This window comes from Diuraphis noxia, unplaced genomic scaffold (genome assembly GCF_037042655.1).
Source record: "Diuraphis noxia isolate RWA-SAM2 unplaced genomic scaffold, SU_Dnox_SAM2 contig0002, whole genome shotgun sequence".
Lineage (NCBI taxonomy): Eukaryota > Metazoa > Arthropoda > Insecta > Hemiptera > Aphididae > Diuraphis > Diuraphis noxia.
In genome coordinates this window covers 86675357-86699037 of record NW_028301712.1, presented here as the reverse complement: position 1 = coordinate 86699037, position 23681 = coordinate 86675357, and the positions used below count along the sequence as shown (strand labels likewise).

Sequence of the window (23681 nt, the reverse complement as noted above, 5' to 3'; positions counted from 1 at the left end):
CATTTTTTTATATAATTGTAATTCAAAAACTGATCACTGTACATATTTGAAATTTTCACCAAATGTTAATGTTAGTGTTATCTATATACAGTTTAATTTTCAAAAATTTTTGACTTTTTTTGAGTTATTTATAGACCACTGAAATTTACACTTTTTTTGAGAATTTTTTTTTGAAGTGTCGGTAAAAAAATGTTGGACGACCAAAAAAACTTGAAAATTTAATACAAGGTTTCTTATGAGTTTTTCTTATTGTAGCTAAAAAATATTAAAAATCGTAAGTCACAATTTTTTTTTATAAGCGTTTATAGTTTAAAATTTTACGAAATCTGTCGAAAACGCGAAAATTTGCAAGTAATTTTAAAGTTGAAAAATCATAAAATTCTTTATGTTCATAACTAAGGATTAAAAATACAACACTAAGTTCTCCATAAGTTTTCCTTCAAGTAGCTATAGAGAAAACTCGAAGCGTCATTATAGGAAACATTTGAGGTGCGTTTGAATTTTAAATTTTTACAAAATAGTGTTACGATAACGATTTATCCTGAAACGATTTTAAATATTTGTTATTATTCAAAAAGTATAAGTCGTAGATACGTGAAAATTTTATCAGTTATTTTTATTGGAATTTTCTTCACATGATTTAATTTTAAAAATATTTTGACTTTTTTTTGAGATATTTATAGACAAATACGTAAAAATTACGGCAATGTTCAAATTATCTTAGATTATCTTAGAAATTCATAAAAGTTTTCTTTTTAAATCTAAGATTTGAAAATTTAATACAAGGCTCCTATCATATTTTTACAATAGCAGTTGAAAAATTAAATAAATATATTTGAATTTTTTTTTTTTAAAAGCATTCAAAGTCTGAATTTTGACAAATCACATAAAAATCAAGAAAACTCGCAAATAATTTTAAACTAAAAATTCATAAAGTATTTTCCTTTTATATCTAAGATTTTAAAATTTAATACAAAGCTCTTGACATATTTTTACAATAGCAGTTGAAAAATAAAAGAAATATATTGTCACAAATTTTTTTTATAAGAATTTACAGTTCAAATTTTGTCTAAATACATAAAATTTACGGCAATGTTCAAATTATCTTAGTTAGAAATTCATAAAAGTTTTATTTTTAATTCTAAGATTTGAAAAATTAATATAAGACTCCTAACATATTTTTACAACAGCAGTTGAAAAATAAAAGAAATACATAGTCACCATTTTTTTTTATAAGCATTCAAATTTTGAATTTTAACAACATACGTAAAAATCACGAAAATTCGTAAATTATTTTATCCTAGAAATTCATAAAAAATTTTCCTTTTTTATCTAAGATTTGAAAATTTAATATAAGGTTCCTATAATATTTTTACAATAGCAGTTAAAAAATAAAAGAAATGCATGGTCACATTTTTTTTTTTACAAGCATTTAAATTTTAATTCTGACAACATACGTAAAAATCACGAAAATTCGCAAATTATTTTTAGCTAGAAATTTATGCAAAATTTTTCTTTTTAAATCAAAGATTAGAAAATTTTTAATAATCTATAATATATCCTAGACTGACAAATCATCTCCGTTCAGAATCGTTTTTCGTATACAATGATACCTATCATTGCATTCAAATCTAACCTACCCTAGTCAGAGGTCCACCCCACCACCTAATGTACAGCAGAGCGACATCCACTTACCCGCTTTTTTTTTTTTTAAATTGTAACATGATTAATTTTTGGCGTTTTTGCACCTTTTAGTATCATGAATCGTGACCGATATACTCGTATTATTTAATTTAATTTTGTTTACATCATATAAATCTTAATCTATTTATATGTTGTATCAGACGCAATTACTTATATGTTGCAGTGATTTATAAAACGAGGATCGTTCTAGTCGGTAGCTATTATTAGGTATTTAATACGGGTGTTATTTTCTGGATGTTAGCCTGAAAATTTACATTGCATAGAATATGCTCTTTATATTTTACAGATTTTTATTGAAATTCATAGACATATTTCTTATATGATATTTTTTTTTACTGTAAATGGTTTCTAACTTTTAGTATGGCAAACACCAAAGTGGTAGTTTTTTTTCAATTCTAATTTACTGCAAAAAGGTTCAAGTATTTACTTTATTATTAAATATTTTAAATAATTTTTCAAATTTCTTTTTGCTAATAATTATCAATCTAAAAATAAAATTTACAAACTTCCTAAATTTTTTATACACGGTGCACGGTGTACCGACTCATTTCTATGAGTATTATATTATAATATTTGTATTATAAAAAGAAAAAAAACGATCAATTATTAAACCTTTTCTTTTCTTATATTAAAAGTTTTAATAGACAGTTTTAGTATTTTTTGGTTGATATATATAAACAAATAATATATTTAGTATTTAAACTTATACAGTATGTGATGCTTTTAAATTTTTTCCTTTACCAAAATAATAATATAATATCTACCTGATTAAAATCTTATACTACTTATATTTACTTTATAATTAATTAAAATAGGTCATGTAGCTTATGTTGTATTTAAATTTATTTATCTTCGAATTTATGTAAGAAATTATTAATAGTTGAGAACAGGTCTCTATTTTGAAACAACTAACTCACAGTATAATTAATGGTTTATACATCTATTATTTTGAATAAAAATATATTTATAAAATGTAAACTTAAACAACTTTTTCTAAACAAATTAAAGTAATATATGTTTTATCTTTTATGCTGTATTGTATGATACTTTTTTTTACTGTTGAATCACAAAATCACAGATGTTGCGTTATATTAATATTTTCAATTAGTTTTTTTTTTGCATTATATTTAAATTATTGTTTTAAACAATTGGTTGAGTAAATTAAATGTACAGAATTATTTGTTATTGTATTAAAATATTATTTTGTAAATAAACATTAATCTATCATAATTTTAATTAAAATAATATATAATAATAATAATAATAATTTAAATTGTTGTACATATATTTATAAACTTTTAGCTTAGATTATTGGTAAAATATTATAACAATTCCATCAATATATATAATTAGGTGTTAATTATATATATGGGTAGATGATTAATTTAAAGCAATTCCTACGCAATAGTATCTTTATATACATCTATATTTGATTTTATTATTAATTAAATGTATTAATTCCTAATTTATATCATAATGTTTCTATGGTTTGTATTAAAAAAATATTTTTTTTATGTTTATATATACATATTATAGATACTATATGTACTTTGCACATTATTATACAACTTTTATATCCTTGATTTTGATTTTGGTTAGAATTGACATTCTTTTAAAGTTTAAGTAATTTTCTGTGATCTAAATAGGTATAGTAGATATACACTATATATAATACGTATACCAGTACATTGAACGAATTTAGTACACCTATATTTCAAACTATTAATGCCTTATTATTATTTACCTTATACTAAATTTTCTCGCTTGTCCTTAGTGCACTACCTGCACCAGGCACCAGGGATAAAATAATAAATATCGACATATCGTATTACTCCTTTCTCTCATCTAATGATCAACACTGCGTTGTAGTATTTGGCATTTGCGTTTATAATAATCGAGGAACGGTATTACATGGTGATAGCACAATTTTTTTACTATATTATTATAGTTTTCGAAGGTCAGTCGGTTAATTTGTTTCTCCTGTAGGAATGTTTATGATATAAATAATAATAAAACAACAACTGCGTGTACACGTACACATATCCGTTGCGGGTGGGTGACGGTGTGCATAGTACATCTTCATCACTATAAAGGCGTTTCGTACTTTCGTGTGTAGTAATATGCATGGTATGGGTAGTTATTGTAAAGAGTGATTGTTGGATAGTGGTAGAATATCAGAGTCATAGCACTCATAGCTATTGCAATTGCACCATCACCAAGGTAGTTCGTACTGCGCGACCACTTCATACTCGGGAACACGTGCGTGTGCCCTGACGGACGGTCGACGACGACAATAACAATGCGATCGTTGATTAATATAAATAATAATAATAATAATAATAACAACACATAATGAAAATAATAATATAATAATAATGGGTCGAATAGTCGTTGATGATGCCGCCAATATTGCTTTTGTTATCATTCCCGAGGCCCTCATTGTCCCGGACACTGCACTGTACTCTTCTCAGTTTTCGATTTCTAATACAGGACAAATTCTACTACCTACTAATATTACTATTACTTCCACTACCACTGCTAATATTACTACTAGTAGGTACTCCTACTTCTAAAAAATAGGTAGTTGTATTACTAAAACGAGAACGTTAGGTTCTTCGTTTTGCGTTGTGTCGTTAAATAAAAACTAGCATGCGTGAGCGAACAGCTCTTCAGGAATGTATGACGAGTTGAGCAATTAGTTCCCAAAAACATTTTTTTTTTAAACCCAAAAAATTAACCACTCGTATAGTACGCATAGAAACAAAATACAGTCGTTCTTGAGTGCAACAATGACGGTGAGCACAAGACATTGACGATTATATTATAGTATTTGCATGTATTATGAAATAACGGTAATGCGGCAAAGAAAGAGTTAAAAAAGTAAAATATAAAATAAACCGTATACGTTTTTCATTTTACAGAGAAAAATAATGAACCGTTGCATTTCGCATGACCAATAGGTTCTTATATTTTTAGAAAGACATTTTTAATGCTGTAGGTACCATAGTTATTGCTATTGAAATCGGCTGCTTATATCAAAGCTTTTGCAAGAACTGAATATTATTGCCTGCCTCCTCGAACATTAATTATTATCATTGATAAATTTAATCCAGAAATAATTGTTATGTTTTTCGTTTAATTTTGTTTAAATTAATGCTTGCAGTCCAGGATAATATTAATTTATGTACAATTTACTAAATGCAGTGATAGTTACAGTTCTAAAAATGTTTCAAGAAATACACAATATAGCCAATATAGGTATTAAAACAAAAATATAAATTAACAAAAAATTCATAAATATATTATGTTCAACTGGTTGGTTGTGTTTCTCGGAACAATAATGTGGAAACAGCAATGTTCTATAGGTAGATATACTATGAACTATTGTTTTTGTTTTAAATCGTTATTTTGCATATGTAATTGAACGTTTATATTAGTGCGTTTTAATGTTTTCATTTATTCATATTATAAATATTTTCATAAAAAAACTTGTAATGATAACTTTATACATTTTCAAATGAATAATGATTAGTATTTCTGAAAAGGAATTATGGTTTTAATAATTAAGAATAAACTATTTATTGAACTCATTAACATAATTATGAAACTTCAAAATCCTTGAGATCAAAAATTGTTACTCAAAACCAATGTCAACAGTTGAAAAAAGTTATTAAAGAACCTACTAGTTTGATAATTATAATATAATGTGTATAATTGTTTGTTCTAATATTTTTTTCGCTGATAGGTACGCAAAAACGTTTTTAAAATATAATTAAATTTTAAATTTTAATCTTCTTATATTTTGATATCATTATAGATACCATGGAATAAATGTTAAACCATTTAAATTTTGTAAACTTTTTAATATTTAATTGAGCTATTCTCGGTAGTTTACACGTATGTAGCCATGTGACTAACCATATTTCTTATTTATGGTTATATATTATATATTATGTATTATCACGCCCCTCAATAATTCTGTATTCATTTTTATTTATACTGCCAATTATTAGATATTACATTCATCTAAATTTAGTATTTTCTATGATCGCAGTTGATGTATTTTTTCCTAGACCAACAATTAATGTGACCTTCTACATATATTTACAAAACAGTTATTTACTGTCATTAAATTATACATGTTATTACTTAGGTATTACTGATTTATATATTTTCAATTTTGAAAAGTTTTGTTTGTAAAATTACATAGAAGTATACGTTCATAAAATACTAGTGCATTATGGATACATAATTGCTCAGTATTTTTTTTATTGAAATATTACCTGCTTCATTAGAGATGTTAGTTAACGTAATACTTAAAAAAAAAAATGTTAAGGCATAGATAGTTTTTCTATTTACTAGGATTTCGCATTAAAACACTCAAAGAGATAAGAATGTATTTTAAACTACAATTGAATTAATAGAATATAAAGCTATAAAACAATTAAGATAAAATGGTTAATTGAAGACCTACTCCAACTCTTATTGTGTTATATTATCTCCTCCAAAACCTACAATACATTTATACTACTTATAGTTATGACTTTATGAGTGATGAACATTGTAAAATTTGAATAACAAAATAATACGAGTACCTACTGAGAAAAAGCTGCATGTCCGGTTGCACTTAGGTCGTCTAGCAGAATTTCAAATATTATGATTGCATAAAGTAATCTGATGCATTATTTTTAACGTTCTAATCATGTGAAAACAATAACATCGTAGTATGGATACGTCATTCAATCGTTTCATGGAAGATTTGTAAATACTTTGAGTAATATTGTTATTTCGAATTCAGAATTCTTATATTACGTGATATCGATATTGTAGATTTATAGTTTATACGTACATACTGTATAATATACTTTAAGTGAGATAGTCTAATGGACTTGATTTGTTTTAATCGCATGATAAAGGTATTCTTACCACCTTAATTAATTTATTACTGCTTATATTTAACTGTGTATTATAATCGTTAAATAAACATTTAATCAAATAATATCTAAATGGCTAAATAGTCCGAAATATTAAAATTTCATACGAATCGGTAATTTATGATTATTAGTCGACGCAATAATTATTGTTGCATCTTATTGTGTATATTTTATATTATACATCTCGTATACAGTAGTAGTTGATCCTAGTTGATTTAATTAATTGCATAAATAATAACGTGGGTGAATATTTGAAGATGTGATGTACAGTATATTATTATATAAATTAGTCACTAAAATTATTTGTTATAAATAGGGCCAAGACCTCTTGCGGAATTAAATTTTAGTAAGTATTCCAGTTCTAACGCTGCGTTTTATTCTTCATTAATTAATCATATACCTCATCTGTAATGTAATTGTTAACATCGCATATAATATAGGGTGACGATGATTTTTTTTAACTCACCGGATGTCGTTATTAATGAGTATAGTTATAACTTGTACTCAGGCTTATACTGTTTGAATATCATTATGTAGTAGTGCAGATAATTATTTGGATCCTATATGCGGGAAAAACACTTGATAAATGTCGTATACCTCATGGACAACGACGGGGTGTTGACCAGTTGCCCCCCACGGCTGTTATCGGAATTTTAATAATATACCAGTTGCCCTCAACCAAATATACCAGTTGCCCCCAACCGAATGTACCATTTGCCCTCACATGTTAATATATACACGAATACAATATATAGCATGTAAAATAGGGGAGGTGAATATACAAATAATAAATAAATTATGACAAAAGTTCATAATAAATAATTTAATTATAATACTAATTACTAACTCAATGTGATAATTTGTCAAAAAAAATAAAAAACAACTATAAAATGATACCTCTGTAAGTATTTAATTGTAACAGTGTTAATGCTGAGTGAACTTCAGAAATAGATTTTGGTAGTGGTAGAAGTGTTTTTCTTCTCGCACGATAAATGCTTCTGCGAATGGACTTTATACATCGTTTTATGTTATATCACTTATATATCCACGACGTTTGATTGAACTTCTTCACGTATTAGTTTTAATGAGCGTTTGGAAATTTCATCCACAGCTTTGCACCAAGCAGGCTATTATTATTTAAAAAAATTTTAATTTTATCCATCTTATTTGTATAGTACTCGTATATTATATTTAACCCTTTCAGACCCAGAGTACACTATAGTGTACTCAAAATTCAGTAAATTATTATAAATGAACTATTTGGTTTTTCAGTTTAATGATAATTGTTACTACGTGAAAAAAACACGTACATTTGAATAAAAATGATAAGAATGATGTATATGTGATTCTACTTATTTAATAATCACAAATCGAAAAAAATCCCGAATTGAAAAATTTATAATAGATTTTAAAATTACAGTTGATTTTTACTCCGTTAGATCGCATTGTTGATCTCCGGCTTTTTTTTCCCCGTGAGAAGAGATAGTAACGAATGTTGTCTAATTTATATAACGTCTTTGAAATGAATCGTTTTTATTTTATATTCGAAAACATATGGGTACACTATAGTGTACCCTGGGTCTTCGTATCACGTTAGCGGTTCGTTCGACGCGCTAATTCGATTTCGCATGACGATAATAATAATTATTCCGATTGTGTGTATAACGCATGATAGACATAGAGTACCTAATATTATTCTATGGTTAGTATTATTCTATTCTATACCTATATGTATAATGTATATATATATAATTAAATATTTATAAAGGTTATTATTATACAAAAGAGACTGTAATTTTATGATTTGGTGAACTATTTTTATTGTTATATTTGATAAAGGTTATTATAATTATTATTATTTTACAAAAAAATACTGTAATTTTACGATTTGTTGAACTATTTGTATTGTTAAAAAAGCGCAGAAGAAGACTGTATAATTTTATATGTTTTAAAGGTTTTAAAAATAAATTTGATTTGATTTGTTTTACTAAATTTGTTTGTTAATATTAAAAAAAAAAATAATAAATATTGACTCCACGAAGACCCAAGGTACACTATAGTGTACCGACTTAAAACTTCGCAAAAAAAAATGCTAAAATTTCGAAACTTGGCAAAATTGATTTCAAGGCTATAAATATAAATATGACGAAAAAAAAGAATTTTTTATTTTATTTTAAAAAAGTCGGGTCTGAAAGGGTTAATACAATATTATATGTAATTCCAATCATATGAATTTGATTCAATCATTTTATACTATTTTACTTTATTTTCATAAATAATTTTATATTTTATTTATTATTTGTATATTCACCTCCCCTATTTTACGGGTTATATATTATAATCGTGTATATTTTAACATGTGAGGGCAACTGGTACATTTAGTTGAGGGCAACTGGTGCATTTTTCTCTAGGTAGTTTGAGGGGAATTGGTATAAAAAAGGTACTTTTTGGGGGCAACTGGTACATGCCCCAACGACGTTCGATAGTTAAGAGGGCGCAACACCCGTATTTGTTGTCTCAGTCTTACAAACGCGCAACATAACAAATTTACGTCCAGCTGCTCACATTTTACAACGTTAGCTTAAAAATGAGAGTGAATAGACTTCTAATGAAACTTGATGGTAAGAATATTATCTATGTTTTATTAGAAGTATTTTTATGATAATTTAGTTTTTAAATGAGTTATGATCATTTTTATTTTACAATTTATTATACGCGCATAACTTACTTTAAAACTGAATTGTCGTAAAAATACTTCCTATATAAACAGATAATGTTCTTACCATCAAGTTTCATAATAAGTCTATTCACTCTAATTTTTAAGCTAATGGAGCAAAACGTGAACTGCTGAGCGTAAATTTGCTATGTTATGCGTTTGTAAGACTGAGACAATGGTTTGTTGGATGTACCTCCAAATTATAAATAGTTTTGTCTTCGTATTTATGACATTCAAGTGATCAAGATGCAATTATAAAATACTGGTAAACCCTTTTCGAAAGGCTTAGACGTTAAATCGTAGGTTTAATGTTTCCCCACTTCAGAGTATGAATATATATAATACCCTACGTCGATGTAGACAACTCGGCCTTCGATTAATCCAACTCCGGATTCACACTTTTCTTTGTAATTCCTTTCTCTCGATTGAACGTAATATCGACAGGCGACAACCACGCATCATAGTACGCATTTGTTTTTTTATTTTTTTTTATTTATGATGATCAACTCTATCGTTTTACGTCACAACACTTGACACAGTAGTAGAGGATTATTTTTGATTCTTTAAATCAGTGTTGACGTACAAACTAACGTCATTGTTTTGTTGTATTAGAATGGTGTTGAAGATTAACCATTCGTTCTATATAATCGTGTGACACTCGTGAATTTATTTTTTCGTTGTGGTACCTCGTACCTAATGTAATATTTGTGTGGAAAATTGTTTAATAATAATATATAATTATGCAGTATTAAAATTTACAGGTACTGAAAATGACAAGTTACTGTGAAATATTTAGTATGTTGTGTCTTACAGTGTTCCGAAAACATTTGCATACTCGTTCACCTAAAAAAATAGTTATCACACCACACACGGCCGGCGCTAACTTTTTATTGTTAGGTACATAATACTATATAGGTGGGATTAACATTTACCTAAAATGGGCCTCGAGTCTGTTACACTTAGTTATGGAGACCACTACCACCACCAATATCCGAAATTTTCAGTAAACTCTTAATTGGCCGTTCGGTGATTTAGGTCAACATATACTCATCATGTGCACCACTATCCCAGACTTCCGACGATGCTTATATGTATAATAATAAAATTATGTGACTTCCGATTGTGTTTTTCTTATGGAATACAAAATAATTACTATTTACTATTATAAATAGCTAGGATGATATATAATATGGGTCAATAAATATTCTTCTCGCAGGATTTATTATAATAATGATTTGCAGCTTGTACGCTTTCGCCTTGTTATAATATTTTGTTATGTATTCCACCATATTTGTACTTTATTACATTATTACTTAATATCCCTTAACTGACAATGATATCATTACGAAAGTCTCTAATAACTAATACAAAAGTAGGTATGTGTTTTCTGCGGTTCTATACTAAAGGTCTGTGCGTATGCAACACAAATATTATATACCTACCTATTCATACGGCTATACCTATATAGTGCAGTGCATCTTAAATGTACTCTTTATTCAATTTATTCAACGTAGGTATTATTATTATACGATGTTTTCAATCGTATGTAAATAACTATTTATGTTCTTCGTCATATTTTTTGGTATATGTACCTATATTAACTGTTCAGCAATTAAATACAAAATTCTACTTATACTATCGTAATAAATAATAATATTCGAAAGTATTGAACATTTAAAATGATGAAAAGCGATTTGCAGATCTTAAGTTACAGTTAAACCTGTAATCATTATTACACGTATGTTGTGTAATGTACGAAGCGAATAGATAAGTATCTATAATTTAAAATAAAATTAATATATGTTTTACAGTAGGTATATGCAATTAACTCTAAAAAATACGTATAAATATTTCATTACGGAATCTATGATGTAGACTTATAATAATTTTACCTTAAATTCTCGCTATTAAAACTATAATTGTACCATTGGTATATAATATATTTAAATTATCTTAACAGTAATTTATTGCGAAATACCAATTAGGTATGTTATTATTAAATTCAGTAAAATCGACTGTGGTATAATTATAATATCAATCTATAAAAACAATAATATAACTTATCGCTCGAAAACATTAATTTCTGTAGATGACCACATAACTTAAAATATTATTATTCAATCGTTTAATTCACAAGTGGTTGGTAAAAAAAAAACAATAATGATAAAAATAGGTATAAATATTTCAAAATTAACGGGTGTTACCTCTTCGATAACAGGTATGGTATATTGCTATGTGTAGAAAAGCATATTTATTATATTTAAGTATATACGGTAAGAAAATTATTTTAAAACCAATGGCCAGACAGCTATTTGGGTTTCTAAAAATGGAATAATCATTTGTTTAGCTCATGCTCAAAAATACTGTAGTATTACAAAAGTAAAAAAAAAATAATCCAAACACTGTATAATAGGACTTGCACGTGATGTGCGTTACTACGGTGTGATTACGTACAATACATAGGTAATAATTATAATTTATAATATTATAACGCAATAAACGCATCTCGTAAAACCTTTTTAAATGTTTACGTTCGGTTATAGCCGGATAAAATTCGTACAGTCATGCATTTTTAAACTAATACTCTAAACCATTGAATATACATATTATACAGTTTAATATGGCGCATATCCACGTCCTCTAATAGCATGTATAGAGTGTATAATATTATATGGCCATCATAGCTAACGTTTTAACGGTCGAAATATTAATTAGGCACCGCCATCAAAATACACTGTATTTCGCACATCGCGTTCCATATACTCTTTGGTACGGAACGGTCGGGCTATCCTGGAAAACGTTATATCCTATTATAGTATTCGCATATATTATTATATTAAAAAACGAAACTATTTAATTTTCCGCAGTAGGTACAGACTGATACGGAAATAATACAATAATATAGTATATGATATTATGTATAGTATAAAATGCATTTTGGCTGGATTCGATTTACGAGAATTGTATTCAATAAAAGCAGCTCGTTAAAGTTTTGTATGATCATTACGATTTTCCACAATGACATCGGTGTGCGAAAGTGTGCATTATTATAGTCAAACGACGATATCAAGGTCGTCCACTTTAATGGTTCAGTCTGCACGGGGGCCGTTTAACCGTGTAAGGTAACTTGAATTTGATAAACCGGTTCACTTGGACGAGACGACTATGATAAAAATACCTGCGTATGTAAACACGGTTGTCAAGGGGTGGAAAATAGTGGAAAATTCACATTTTTTGTATGATACACCGTATACACAGATACTCGCACCGATACATGTAATATTATGGCATACTAGGTATATGCATGCTTTTAGCTTAATGAAAGTAAATTTTATTCGTGAGGGGATCCCATAACACGCAATTTTCACGTCCATAAATAAAATTAAGTATTGCGTAAAAAAACATTATTATTATATAATATATGACTCATACTAACGAGTACCTATTAAGAAAACGATAGTAGGAGCTCATTCCAAGTGTAAAGAAAATAAATTGAAAAATTTCATAGAATTTATTCGTATATGTGTTTATATAGGTAGGTAGCGCCTGTGTTTATATTATGACACTATAGGTATCTTTAATTATTATTGGATTATATTATATACTTTCAATATTCATGTTGCAGTAGGTATTCGAGTTTTTGTTACTTATAGGAAGAAGTAGAACATAGTATATACTATATAGACATATAGTCAGAATACATTCATCACACGTGGCTCGTTAGGATTTAGATCACACAGCAACAATATACCCGTGAGTTATTTATTGAGTGGCTTTAAAGGCTTTAAAGCCCGATCAATGGGTATAATATTGTAATAAGTTACAGCTGTAGCTACATAATCGAATAATATAAAAATTGTGTTTTTCCTAACTACAATTATTATTCAAAACGTCATAAAGCCTACCACAAAATACGTTACACCGGAAAACCACTGTACCGTGTATCCTCGTTTACATAGTGTTCATCTATCATTAGGCCTGTAGCCTGCTGTGTTCCGATACACTCAACTGGAACAGTTTTACTTTTGCGTTTTTATATGGATACGAGTTTATGCGTACATTTGTCATTTACTAATGATTTCTGGCTAACTTGATGACTTGATTGGGTATATTACTGTTTCATTGCTCCCCTAGTGAATAAATACTATTTTTTTTCGTAAAACTTGGTCTTATACAATTGGATTTCTAAATATCTGCTTGTTGTTACTGGATAACTGCAGTATAACCGTCACAGTCTACGCATGATGTTATACAAGGTATTTCACAAATAATGAACTGGATCACTTACATTGTCAAATAGAAACGGAAGATTTGCAGGTTTATTCGTGTCTTAAACGTTTATATAAATTCGGAACATAGAAACAACTGATTAATTCAAATCGACTCAATCACCTTGCTTTTTGGCGACTCTAGTACTAGCTACTTTTACGTCAGATAATAATATATAGGTTAGATTACTATATAGATCTAGTTTGGAAGGAATTCTAATAGCATTTTGATATCGCTTATACGTAGGGAATTACTATTGATTGGGGTATTACCATCTAAAAATATACGAAGCCTCCTTAAAATAATCATATTTTTTTTATATTATTTATTTACTCATTTTATGTTATAGAATAATGTTGACCCCCATAAAGTCTCCCAAAAATCAACCAAATCTCTACCTATACCTGTACTCAGCAGCATACTCATGCATAAATTATATTTTGTAAAAGTACCCTATAGCATAATGTGTTAGGTATATTTGTTTTATAATATATTTTAACAATAGAAGTTTACAAATATTATTATTATAATCATTTCATTCTTTGAAAAACGCCCTATATTTATATATATATATTATGATATGTTTTTACCGGCTGTTTAGATATCAAATAACCCAATAACACTGTTTATCGGACGAAGTTATTCATATATTATATACCTTGGCATACTGTTTAAACTTGCACGTGAAATGCCAGCCTTGAGAGTTCTTCACGAATACAATTTTACAATCCACGACTTTAACGCCCAAACCACCCACTATAGAAACCAGTTCTTTGGCACGTTTGAAAAACGTTCATCATCGCCTTGCCTATCAGAGTCATAACACAAAATAATGATGTACACTGGCGACAGTAGTGTATAGGATGGAACCGTAGTAGCTCACGGGTCGGTTTAATAAATTATAATAGATATACCTGTATAATAGATATATCTGCAGCTAGGTAATGTTTATTTTTTCTCTTAAAAAAAAATAAAAACTTAATCTCCCGCCCGGCCGCATAGCAGTCCGTTTTCCCTCGTTGGCACCCAATGCCCAACTAGGATGGACCGGTGGTTTTTTTTTTTCGTATCCTACGCATTAAATTTTGTTTCGTGTGTTGTTCCTTCTTCGCCGCACGTCATTATAATATTATGTTGCTGCAGTCACGAACCGGTTTCGGGAATGATGCTGTCGTACTAAGTTCCGGGTCTCCCGCGACCGGAGAAGAGTAGCATGGATAACATAGATAACATACGCGTGTTCGGTGTGAACGATGCCGGAGCGGATTCCGCTTCGAATGAACAAGTAATGGCGTTCGTTCGTTGTGTTACGTAACGATCTCTTATAATATCGGTATCGTACCTAATATAATATTATATTATAGTACAGCGCTTCTCAACCTGTGGTACGCGGAAAGCTCATAGGTGGTACGTGAAGAAAATCTACCTTTATAAAAAATTAATTTATTAACAAAATTCTATACATAACACATAAACGTATACATTATTAATAAGCGAAAAAATTGTCAGGTGGTATGTAAAAATTTTCAAATTGTGTAGGTGGTACGTGACTATATAAAGGTTGAGAACCGCTGTTATAGTAGAAGAAAAGCGATTAAAAAAATACCGTATAACAACGAGTTCAATGTCGTCGTTATTATTTTGAATCCCAAATAATAGCGCTATATCAATATTATTAAAATCCAACTATTTTTATTATTTTATGATATTATAAATAGCGTAATGTGTGAACGTATCGTGAGAGAATGTGAGACTATTATTTTTTAATAGTATTTAAACAAATTAAATATTTGTTTAATTTACACATATTTCATGGATTTTTTCAGGTGGATTCACACGTGGTGATAGGTTGTATAATAATTTGGCTCTACCGCAATATCTTCTATACCTAATCTATAATATCATATGTACATGTTCATTCTAATTCCTATTTTAGGCAAGTACCATGCAGTTTTAGAATTATAGTATATTTTACCTAGTAAATAATATTATCATATATACATATACATTATTCAATTTATTGTGCTAATACGAGTTCTATAAAACATTTTTTGTCGATTTGTTATTTTATAATTAGATTGTTGACCTGGCTTATGTTGGATAAGGTTTTATTTTTATTTTAAATCATTTTTAATATCAGTTTTAATATTATATTTATGTGCTGACCTGAAATAGCGTTGGAGATCGTACCTTTAGATGTTCCATTGCGGTTGACCCACTTATATATTTATATTATAGTCGCTCCTAATATATAGATATATAATATTGTTGTGTGTTTTGCTATCATCTAAGAGGAAAACGTTCTGCTCGTATCATACCTGTGACTTTGTCTCATTAACCAGGTACAGCGTAACCCCGAGGGACCTAATTTATTGTTTCTTGTAGTTAGTTTTCCTTGTAGGTTGTTGTTATCATTTTTTATACGTTAAACTTTAATAGCATGACATTAATTGAGTTCATACATAGTATATGTATAGGCTGATAGTCGATAGATTATTTCTCAGGGAACTCGAGGATACAAAATACAACATTATTGGTTTCTGTTTTATTTTTATATACGATATACCGATGCGAAACAAAAGTGTTTTAATTGTAGAATAAACGAAATCAACGTTTTGATATTCACGGAGATTATCCAAACACGTACTCTTCGGTTCCGGAACCAATCGCATACCGTTGTTCCTATCATCTCATTCATCCTTTTCCCCGCGATGGATATTCATCGTTCAAAAGAGTAGTGTTGTATTGAGCGACAGCAGTGTTTCCCTCGTGTGTGTCCTGTATCTTCTCAAATCCAACGTCTTATGTGGCCGGGATCGCTTTTTTTTTTTTTTTAAACATCAAATCCGTTTTCCTTGAGCAATTTCGCACGCAGTGTCGGCATGCGCGTACTGTTACTTTCACATCGCATTCCAATTGATTTTCGCACGACTCGAATACCAATGCACGCACACATTAAATGTATTATTATACATCTACGCCAAGAAATTCACGGTGCCGAATATTATATGTAAAGGAAAATAAAAAATCCATTTATCTTCGCGTTTGTTTTTGCGGATTAATGTTCGTATCGCGTCGTCGACAGATTGATGTATAATGTAATTAAGAATAATTAATATTAAGTATGTAACTCTGTACACAACAGTATAGATGACGGTGCTGTGTGCAAAATGTATGCTTTAATCGCTGAGCTGAAATTAATGCAACGGTTAGATATGTATGTAATTTACGAATGCAATACTGTCGATTATGAAAATAAAGTGTGTGCCATTCCCTGATAGGTAGGTAGGTAAGGACGGTAAGGTATACTTTTATTAATATTTCAAAATCTATTCGTATAAGCGTATCGCTTATATATTAAATATCATAATATGTATATAATATATATATATATATTTTTATAGATATGTTGTACATCATAATCACATTATCGCTCATTAATTTATATCCACCATCGGTATAATATTCTGATTGCATATTATTTGACCTTCACCTCTAGTTCTCTGATACATAATATAATGTAATCGATTTATGTACCGTGATGGTAACTATTGGCGCAAATACTTACGAATAATTATTATAACAAGAGTATACTGAGCTCAACACTTATAACGATATACATATAATGTCATGTCTTATCTAGATATTATCAGGTAGTTATATCGTATAAAATGCATATAGTAATATTGTTTCCATACATTGTATAGGCATCCTAAGGATTTAATACGTCATTTTCTTTGCTACTATTCTCCGGAGAAAAGGGGAGGGGTATGTCGTATATGGATATAATATTATTGTTTAACATTTTGCAGACGCTCGTATTCACGTCAAAACGGGCGGTATAATATCGTCCATTAAAATAATAACAACTGTGTCCGATACGTGGGCTGGGTCTCGCCTGTATCGCGTTGTGCTATAAATCATTGTTAAATGAAAATAATAATAAAGAAAAAAGGATTGTCAACCGCCGCCGGTTCGTGTTGAAAACATTGTATCATGTACCTGGTATAGAGTGTACGCTAAAGAAATGGAAAACTTTGTTCCGATCCGATCGTTGTTGATACGCTGCACCGTGTTGAGTGTCACGAAAAGAACACACCGGAACGTGTGTACGATCGATCGTTTTATTTCTTGATCGGGGCGACAGTGAGTCTTTATAATATACATTTGACGCGAAACCTTGAAATTCGTCTGTTTTCTATGAAATTTATTGTCCGTGAACCGTGACTACATTGATTTGTGTGTCCGAACACGTTATTTTATAGGTGAATATGTTGCCGGCCGCATTGTATGTACTTGTCATCTCAAGGCGGTGTCCTGTGTAGCTTTAACCTTCTTTTTATCGAAAAATATAATACACAATAATTTTAGGTCACAAGACTTCCATATAAAAATACCTATTAATTGTTTTTAATTACTACGCAGAATTTATGGTATTTACCCGACTTTTTTTTTAAATTTTTGTCAAATAAAAATTTCACAACGGCCTTGTTATAAGAAATGATTGACCCCGTCGTCTTAATCAATTGCAGAGTAATGGTGACAGATAATAGGTATAGGATGTAATACGAGAACATGGATGAACTTGATACACATATGCATAAAAATATTGCATCACCAAACATTGTGATGACATTGCGCGTTATTATATATACAACGGTATTTATGCAAAATAATATTTAGGTGTGTGTGGATGGGTGTGCGTTTATATTCTAGTAATAATAATAATATATGTTGTGGAAAATCTTCTCGAATTCAGCTGCCGCACTAGGCACCATTCCAGGTAGGTAATTAAAAAGGCGGCGTTAATTATTTTTTATACACGAATTCAGCACGGACGTTTAATCAAAATATTGTTGTACTATTGTCATCCTAACCTTCATCGCCATCACATACACATTCATATACCACACCCACACTGTATACGCGACGTTTCAATCGCGGAACCGGTATTGGTACGCGTGCGCAATAACAAGTTACTTATTGAGGACCAAGAGGGGGTGTTGAGACTGGGAATCGTGGTCTGAGTACCATATGACTTATTATTGTCTTTTTGCACAACAACGGACGCGCCATGCAGCTAGGAAAAGCCAGCGCATAATAATGCCATCATAATATATAATAAGTTGCCGGTTGCCAAATTGAGAGTGCTTCGCTCAAACAAACCGAACCTTCCTTTACTCGTTATAGGAATATTCTTACAAACTAATGATGTACACATGTGTACCGCGAAGGGTGATGATAATAATGTTATGAGCGTTGGAAATAATAACTACCTATTTTGACAGTTTCGGTGTATGTGTACCTATTAGCTGTTCACTGTTAACGAACACAGTGTGAGTAGAGATCCGTAAAAAAAAATACAAAAATGCAATCGATATAATATTATTGTATATATATATATATATATATATATATATATATATATATATTTGCGAAATTTTCAAACAATTTAATTCGACCACATAATATAGTTAACGTACACCAATGACGATAATCGGTCAATAGTTTGATCTCAATATAGTCGTAAATTAATTGATGTCTATAGTCTGTGACGGCTTATTTACCTCTGATATATAGTTTTTGTTCGGCCAAACATCTGACATTAACCATATCTAAACTTTTAAATATTTTGTGATTCCAGGTGAAACGTGCGTGGAGAAACCGCTGTGCAGCCTCTGGAAAAACTACACGTGTAACCAGAAACCGGATGTGCACATGAAGTTGACCATCACTCAGTCGGGACTGAAGGCGTTCACCAAGGAGCACGGACTGACCGAATACTGGAGCCACCGAGTAACCTATTGCCTGGCGTCACCACAGTTCCCGCGCATATTCTGCTGGGTGTACCGGCACGAGGGCCGCAAGCTCAAGCAGGAACTCCGATGCCACGCGGTCGTGTGTACCAAAGAGTCGGTTGCTAGGCAGATTGCGGGCCAGCTGCGTGGTCGCTTGGCGCAGGCGCTCAGTGAGTTCAAGCGGGACAAGATCAGTCGGCAGAACGCACGACTGTCGTTGGCCAACAGTGTGTACGAGAACCCGTCGCTGCCCCGGCGCAAGATCATGTTGTCTACCGGGTCGCACAACTACAGGCCGCCGCTGGAACGGTCGAAGTCGGCGCCACGGCTTGTGTCCATCGAAGAGAGTCTGGAGGAGGACGAAGAACCGGCTGACCCTTGTGCGACGTTTAGGAGGTGCCGAGCAGAGAACCGGTTGCGGACAGGCACACTGCGCAACCGGTTGGGTGGACTCCACGGTTACAGAGAAACGGCCGCTGCCACTGCCGCCACCATTACTGCTGCTACCGTTACCACCACTAATTCCTCCGCCGATGGCACTACCAATGCCACTGAAATGGTGAACGAGATCGAAAACCGACTCACCAAAAACCTGCAGCTCGGGGACCACGGTTTGATAGACGATGGTGCACAATCGTACCAAAATATAGATTGTGATTCAAGCGAATCACCACCGTCTTACCAGGACGTCGTAGCCGAAGATCAAGAGTCAACTTCGTCCTCTTCGTCGTCAACGATATGCGAACAGCAGCAACACGAACTGCTTCCCAAGTACAACGAGGTGATCGTCGACTGTCCGCAAGGTCCGGAAGACGTGTGCTACAAATACAACAGTCTAGTCCGAGATAGAAAGAAGCTATTCGAGAGCATAGGTGGTGGCGTGGGTGGACGTTGCAATCAGTTCAAACGAATAAGCTCGGACTCAGAGCTGCTTGGCGCCTACAACAACCTGGTGAAAAATCGGAAGCTCCTGTTCGAAGGCTGCCGGGATGAAGACGGTGACGATGATTTGGATGTAGATGGAGTGGACTTGGATGAGGATAAAGACTGTGGATATCCGGACGACGAATCCACGCCCAGCCTACAGAGCATATCCAGCGGTGGATCAGACGCATGCAAGAAAATCACCATGGATCTAGACTCCTTATCGGAGGAGGAGGACAGCGATGAGAGTGGTTACGTGGAGGCACCACCTTCCCGTTGTCCTGCCGATGCGGTTCTCCATGCCGACAAGGAAAAGGAGCTACACAAACGCGGCAATCACGCCGCGGCCATCAGGAATGCTTCTGCCCACCGGGTTGTCACGTAAATCCGTTTGCTCGATGTCATGTGAAAAAGACTTTAAAAAAAAAGAATTATTATTGATTTTATCATTTTGAACGCGTTGGTGGTATATCGCAGCCATGTGTCTGGTGTACGAGATGGCACAATATATAACGACATGATATGTGTTATTATTATATTTTTATAGTATATTCCAGCTATTATTGTTATTATTATTATTGTTGTTGTTGTTATCATTCCAACTGCGTGTGACCCCAGCGTGGGCGAGTGTTAGCCGGACAAGATACAAGGACGTCGAGAACAGACTAGCTCGTAACGACGAGTAAAAAAAAATATTAAATATACCAACCACGAGAACAAGCTTCTCCGTGATCGTCGTCGTAGCTGTTGTTTTCACGCAAAAAATAATCGTTACATTCTTTTAAATAACTCATCGCGAGTAGCTTGCAGATAAAAACTTGTTTTTTTCAACATTTTTATTTCTATTATTCTTTACATTGTAAAAAAAAAACCGACCAGTTTCCAAGTATTAATTTAATGTTTTTCTGTACAAAATGTTACCGAATACCACGGCTTTTCGTCGACACTTTGTCACTCGCGTTCGCACGATACGCTGTTATTATTGTATAACAATATTATAATAATAATAACAACATCAATAATAATAGTACCACGGATAATGAATACTTTATATGTGTACGTTATACGTACGATCGTGTTGTATTATGTGTAAATATCACAAATCGACCTAGTCAAACAATCGTATTATTAGGGATTAGCATCTATAATATAGGTAAGTAGCGGATCACATGTTTCATAGTCTATGTTATGTATATGTGTGTGTGTGTGTGTGTGTGTGACGAGGATAGAAAGTATAGAGCAACAGGCCTTACAAGAGCAGGAAATGGTTTTGTTTGGTCTTTACGGACCGAGCTTTAAAGTAAAACATACGATTAATACCAAATAAGGTGCTAGCTATAATTTATCGAATTAGACTTTTGATTATATTATATTGAGCATTAGGTTCTGTTTAAGTAGAGACGTGGGCCCACCCCATACCTAATTACGTATAATATTATGATGTTATGCTATATTACTCTCACATTATTTCATGTATACTTTGAAATTTTACCCATTCGAACAAAACACGCAACTTTAAACATTTTGAAAACATAATATTAATCATTGACCGTCGTCTAACAAGTCATGCGTTTTGTATTTTTTTCTCGCAAATATTCATTATTATAAAATGTTAACCGACGTTCCTATGGCCTTTTTTTTTTAATGGTAGATTTTTATTTTAATGAAAATCAGAGTCGAACAAAAATTGCTTAAAACTTCGTTCTTATACTATTAGCGACATTAGCGTAGTAATAATATTTGTATAGGTAGATTTTATTTTTATGTGTGAGCTCTACCTGTACCCATCACCTGATTGCCGCGATTAGATATAATAAAAATGAAAAACAGTTTATTGTTACGCGTGCTTCACAGATAATAATATAACATAATAAATATTAATTATTAGAAATTCTTTGAACCCAATTTAATATGATATGACGTGATGTACTGACGCATCTATAAATTATAGAATAAATATGAAAATATAGAAATGTTTAACTATTAGTTAAGGTAGATATCACGCAAATACATATATTTATTTATATATATATATATATATATGTTACATAATTATGTTATTTAAATTGCCGTGCAATGTTAACTAAGAAAATTATCTGATTATTTAGACTTGTTTGAAAATAAATTATTATTGCGTTCGTTAATGAACTTGAAAAATAACAATTCCTGTTTTTATTTTATTACAATATACCAAAATGCAATTTGTACGTTAGATTATTATTTTATATAACACTAAGTCGTATTTGAGTGAATGTGTGTACCTATTATAGCGTAACAGTGTAATATTCATAACGATATTATTATTTTGTAAAACTGATCATTATTATTTGTATTTTTTTTTTATTTTTTTTTTTATTTTTTTTGATAGTTGAATTAAAAATTGTTATTAAAAAAGAACCAATTGTTTTTAATTTATTATTCTGTTTGGCGTCTGCCGTTGTTTGTCCATTTCACGTTAATTCTGATAATAATAATAATATTATCGTCTCTTTGTCAGTTTATTATTATTTTTTTTTGTATAGTGGAAAATTAAGTACTACGCAAGATAATTACATTATTATTATTATTATTACGCATAGTAATGTAAAAAAATATTTTTCTTGGAAACCGCAACGACTCGACGATACAGCGGATCAATAATATCGAATAACATCCGATATTCGCAGGGGCGTGGATTTCCAAACGCAATATTATTATTACGATATTTTATCCGACAAAACACACACATAGTAGAGTGTACCGATAATACTGAATAATAATAATTATTATACATCGTAATGAACCACCTTTGTGGGTGCGATCGTTAGTCGTACACCTCCAAACATTGTTTTACCCACTGCACAGCGCCGTCGGGATGGAATGACACTCCCCCTCCCCCAACCCCTTCTAATTGTAAGAGTACCGCCGTAGCTACCCATAATGGTATTATTGTTTATTACGTTATTTTCTCCGATACTTAAACCGAAGTTATGTTGCTTTTGAGTGGCTTTTTCGGTGGATATTTCAGCGAATAGTATGTAATACGAGTAGGTATAACAAAAAAAAATTTTTCCAGTTTTCTTGGTGCTTATTTTGGACTGCCGAAATCCGTTTCTTCACAAAAACGAGATGTCCTTGAAAAAAAAACCTCTACACAGCATAATCTATTATATAAAGTTACTTCCATTTCGTACAAGTATAATAAATACATAGTATATGTATATCATACTATATATTGTATTCGAGCGACGATCAAACGGAGAAAGTCTCAAAAGGCGTTCGTCTTTCTATTGTTATCGTTTTTCAACGCAGCAGAGACCCCATGGGCATATTATAATAATAAACACAAAAGTATAT

At 31.0% G+C, this 23681-nt stretch overlaps 1 protein-coding gene across 1 annotated transcript in view; it reads left to right on the top strand.

The window, feature by feature from the left end:
• LOC107165813 (uncharacterized) overlaps window positions 1-22846 on the top strand; it is a 52057-nt gene extending 29211 nt beyond the window's left edge. Inside the window, exon 3 of the mRNA XM_015514214.2 lies at window positions 19268-22846. Within this exon, the coding sequence (XP_015369700.2) occupies window positions 19268-20730 (1463 nt within the window). The 3' untranslated portion in view covers window positions 20731-22846. The remainder of the gene's footprint in view (window positions 1-19267) is intronic.
• The last annotated feature ends 835 nt before the right edge of the window (window positions 22847-23681 follow it).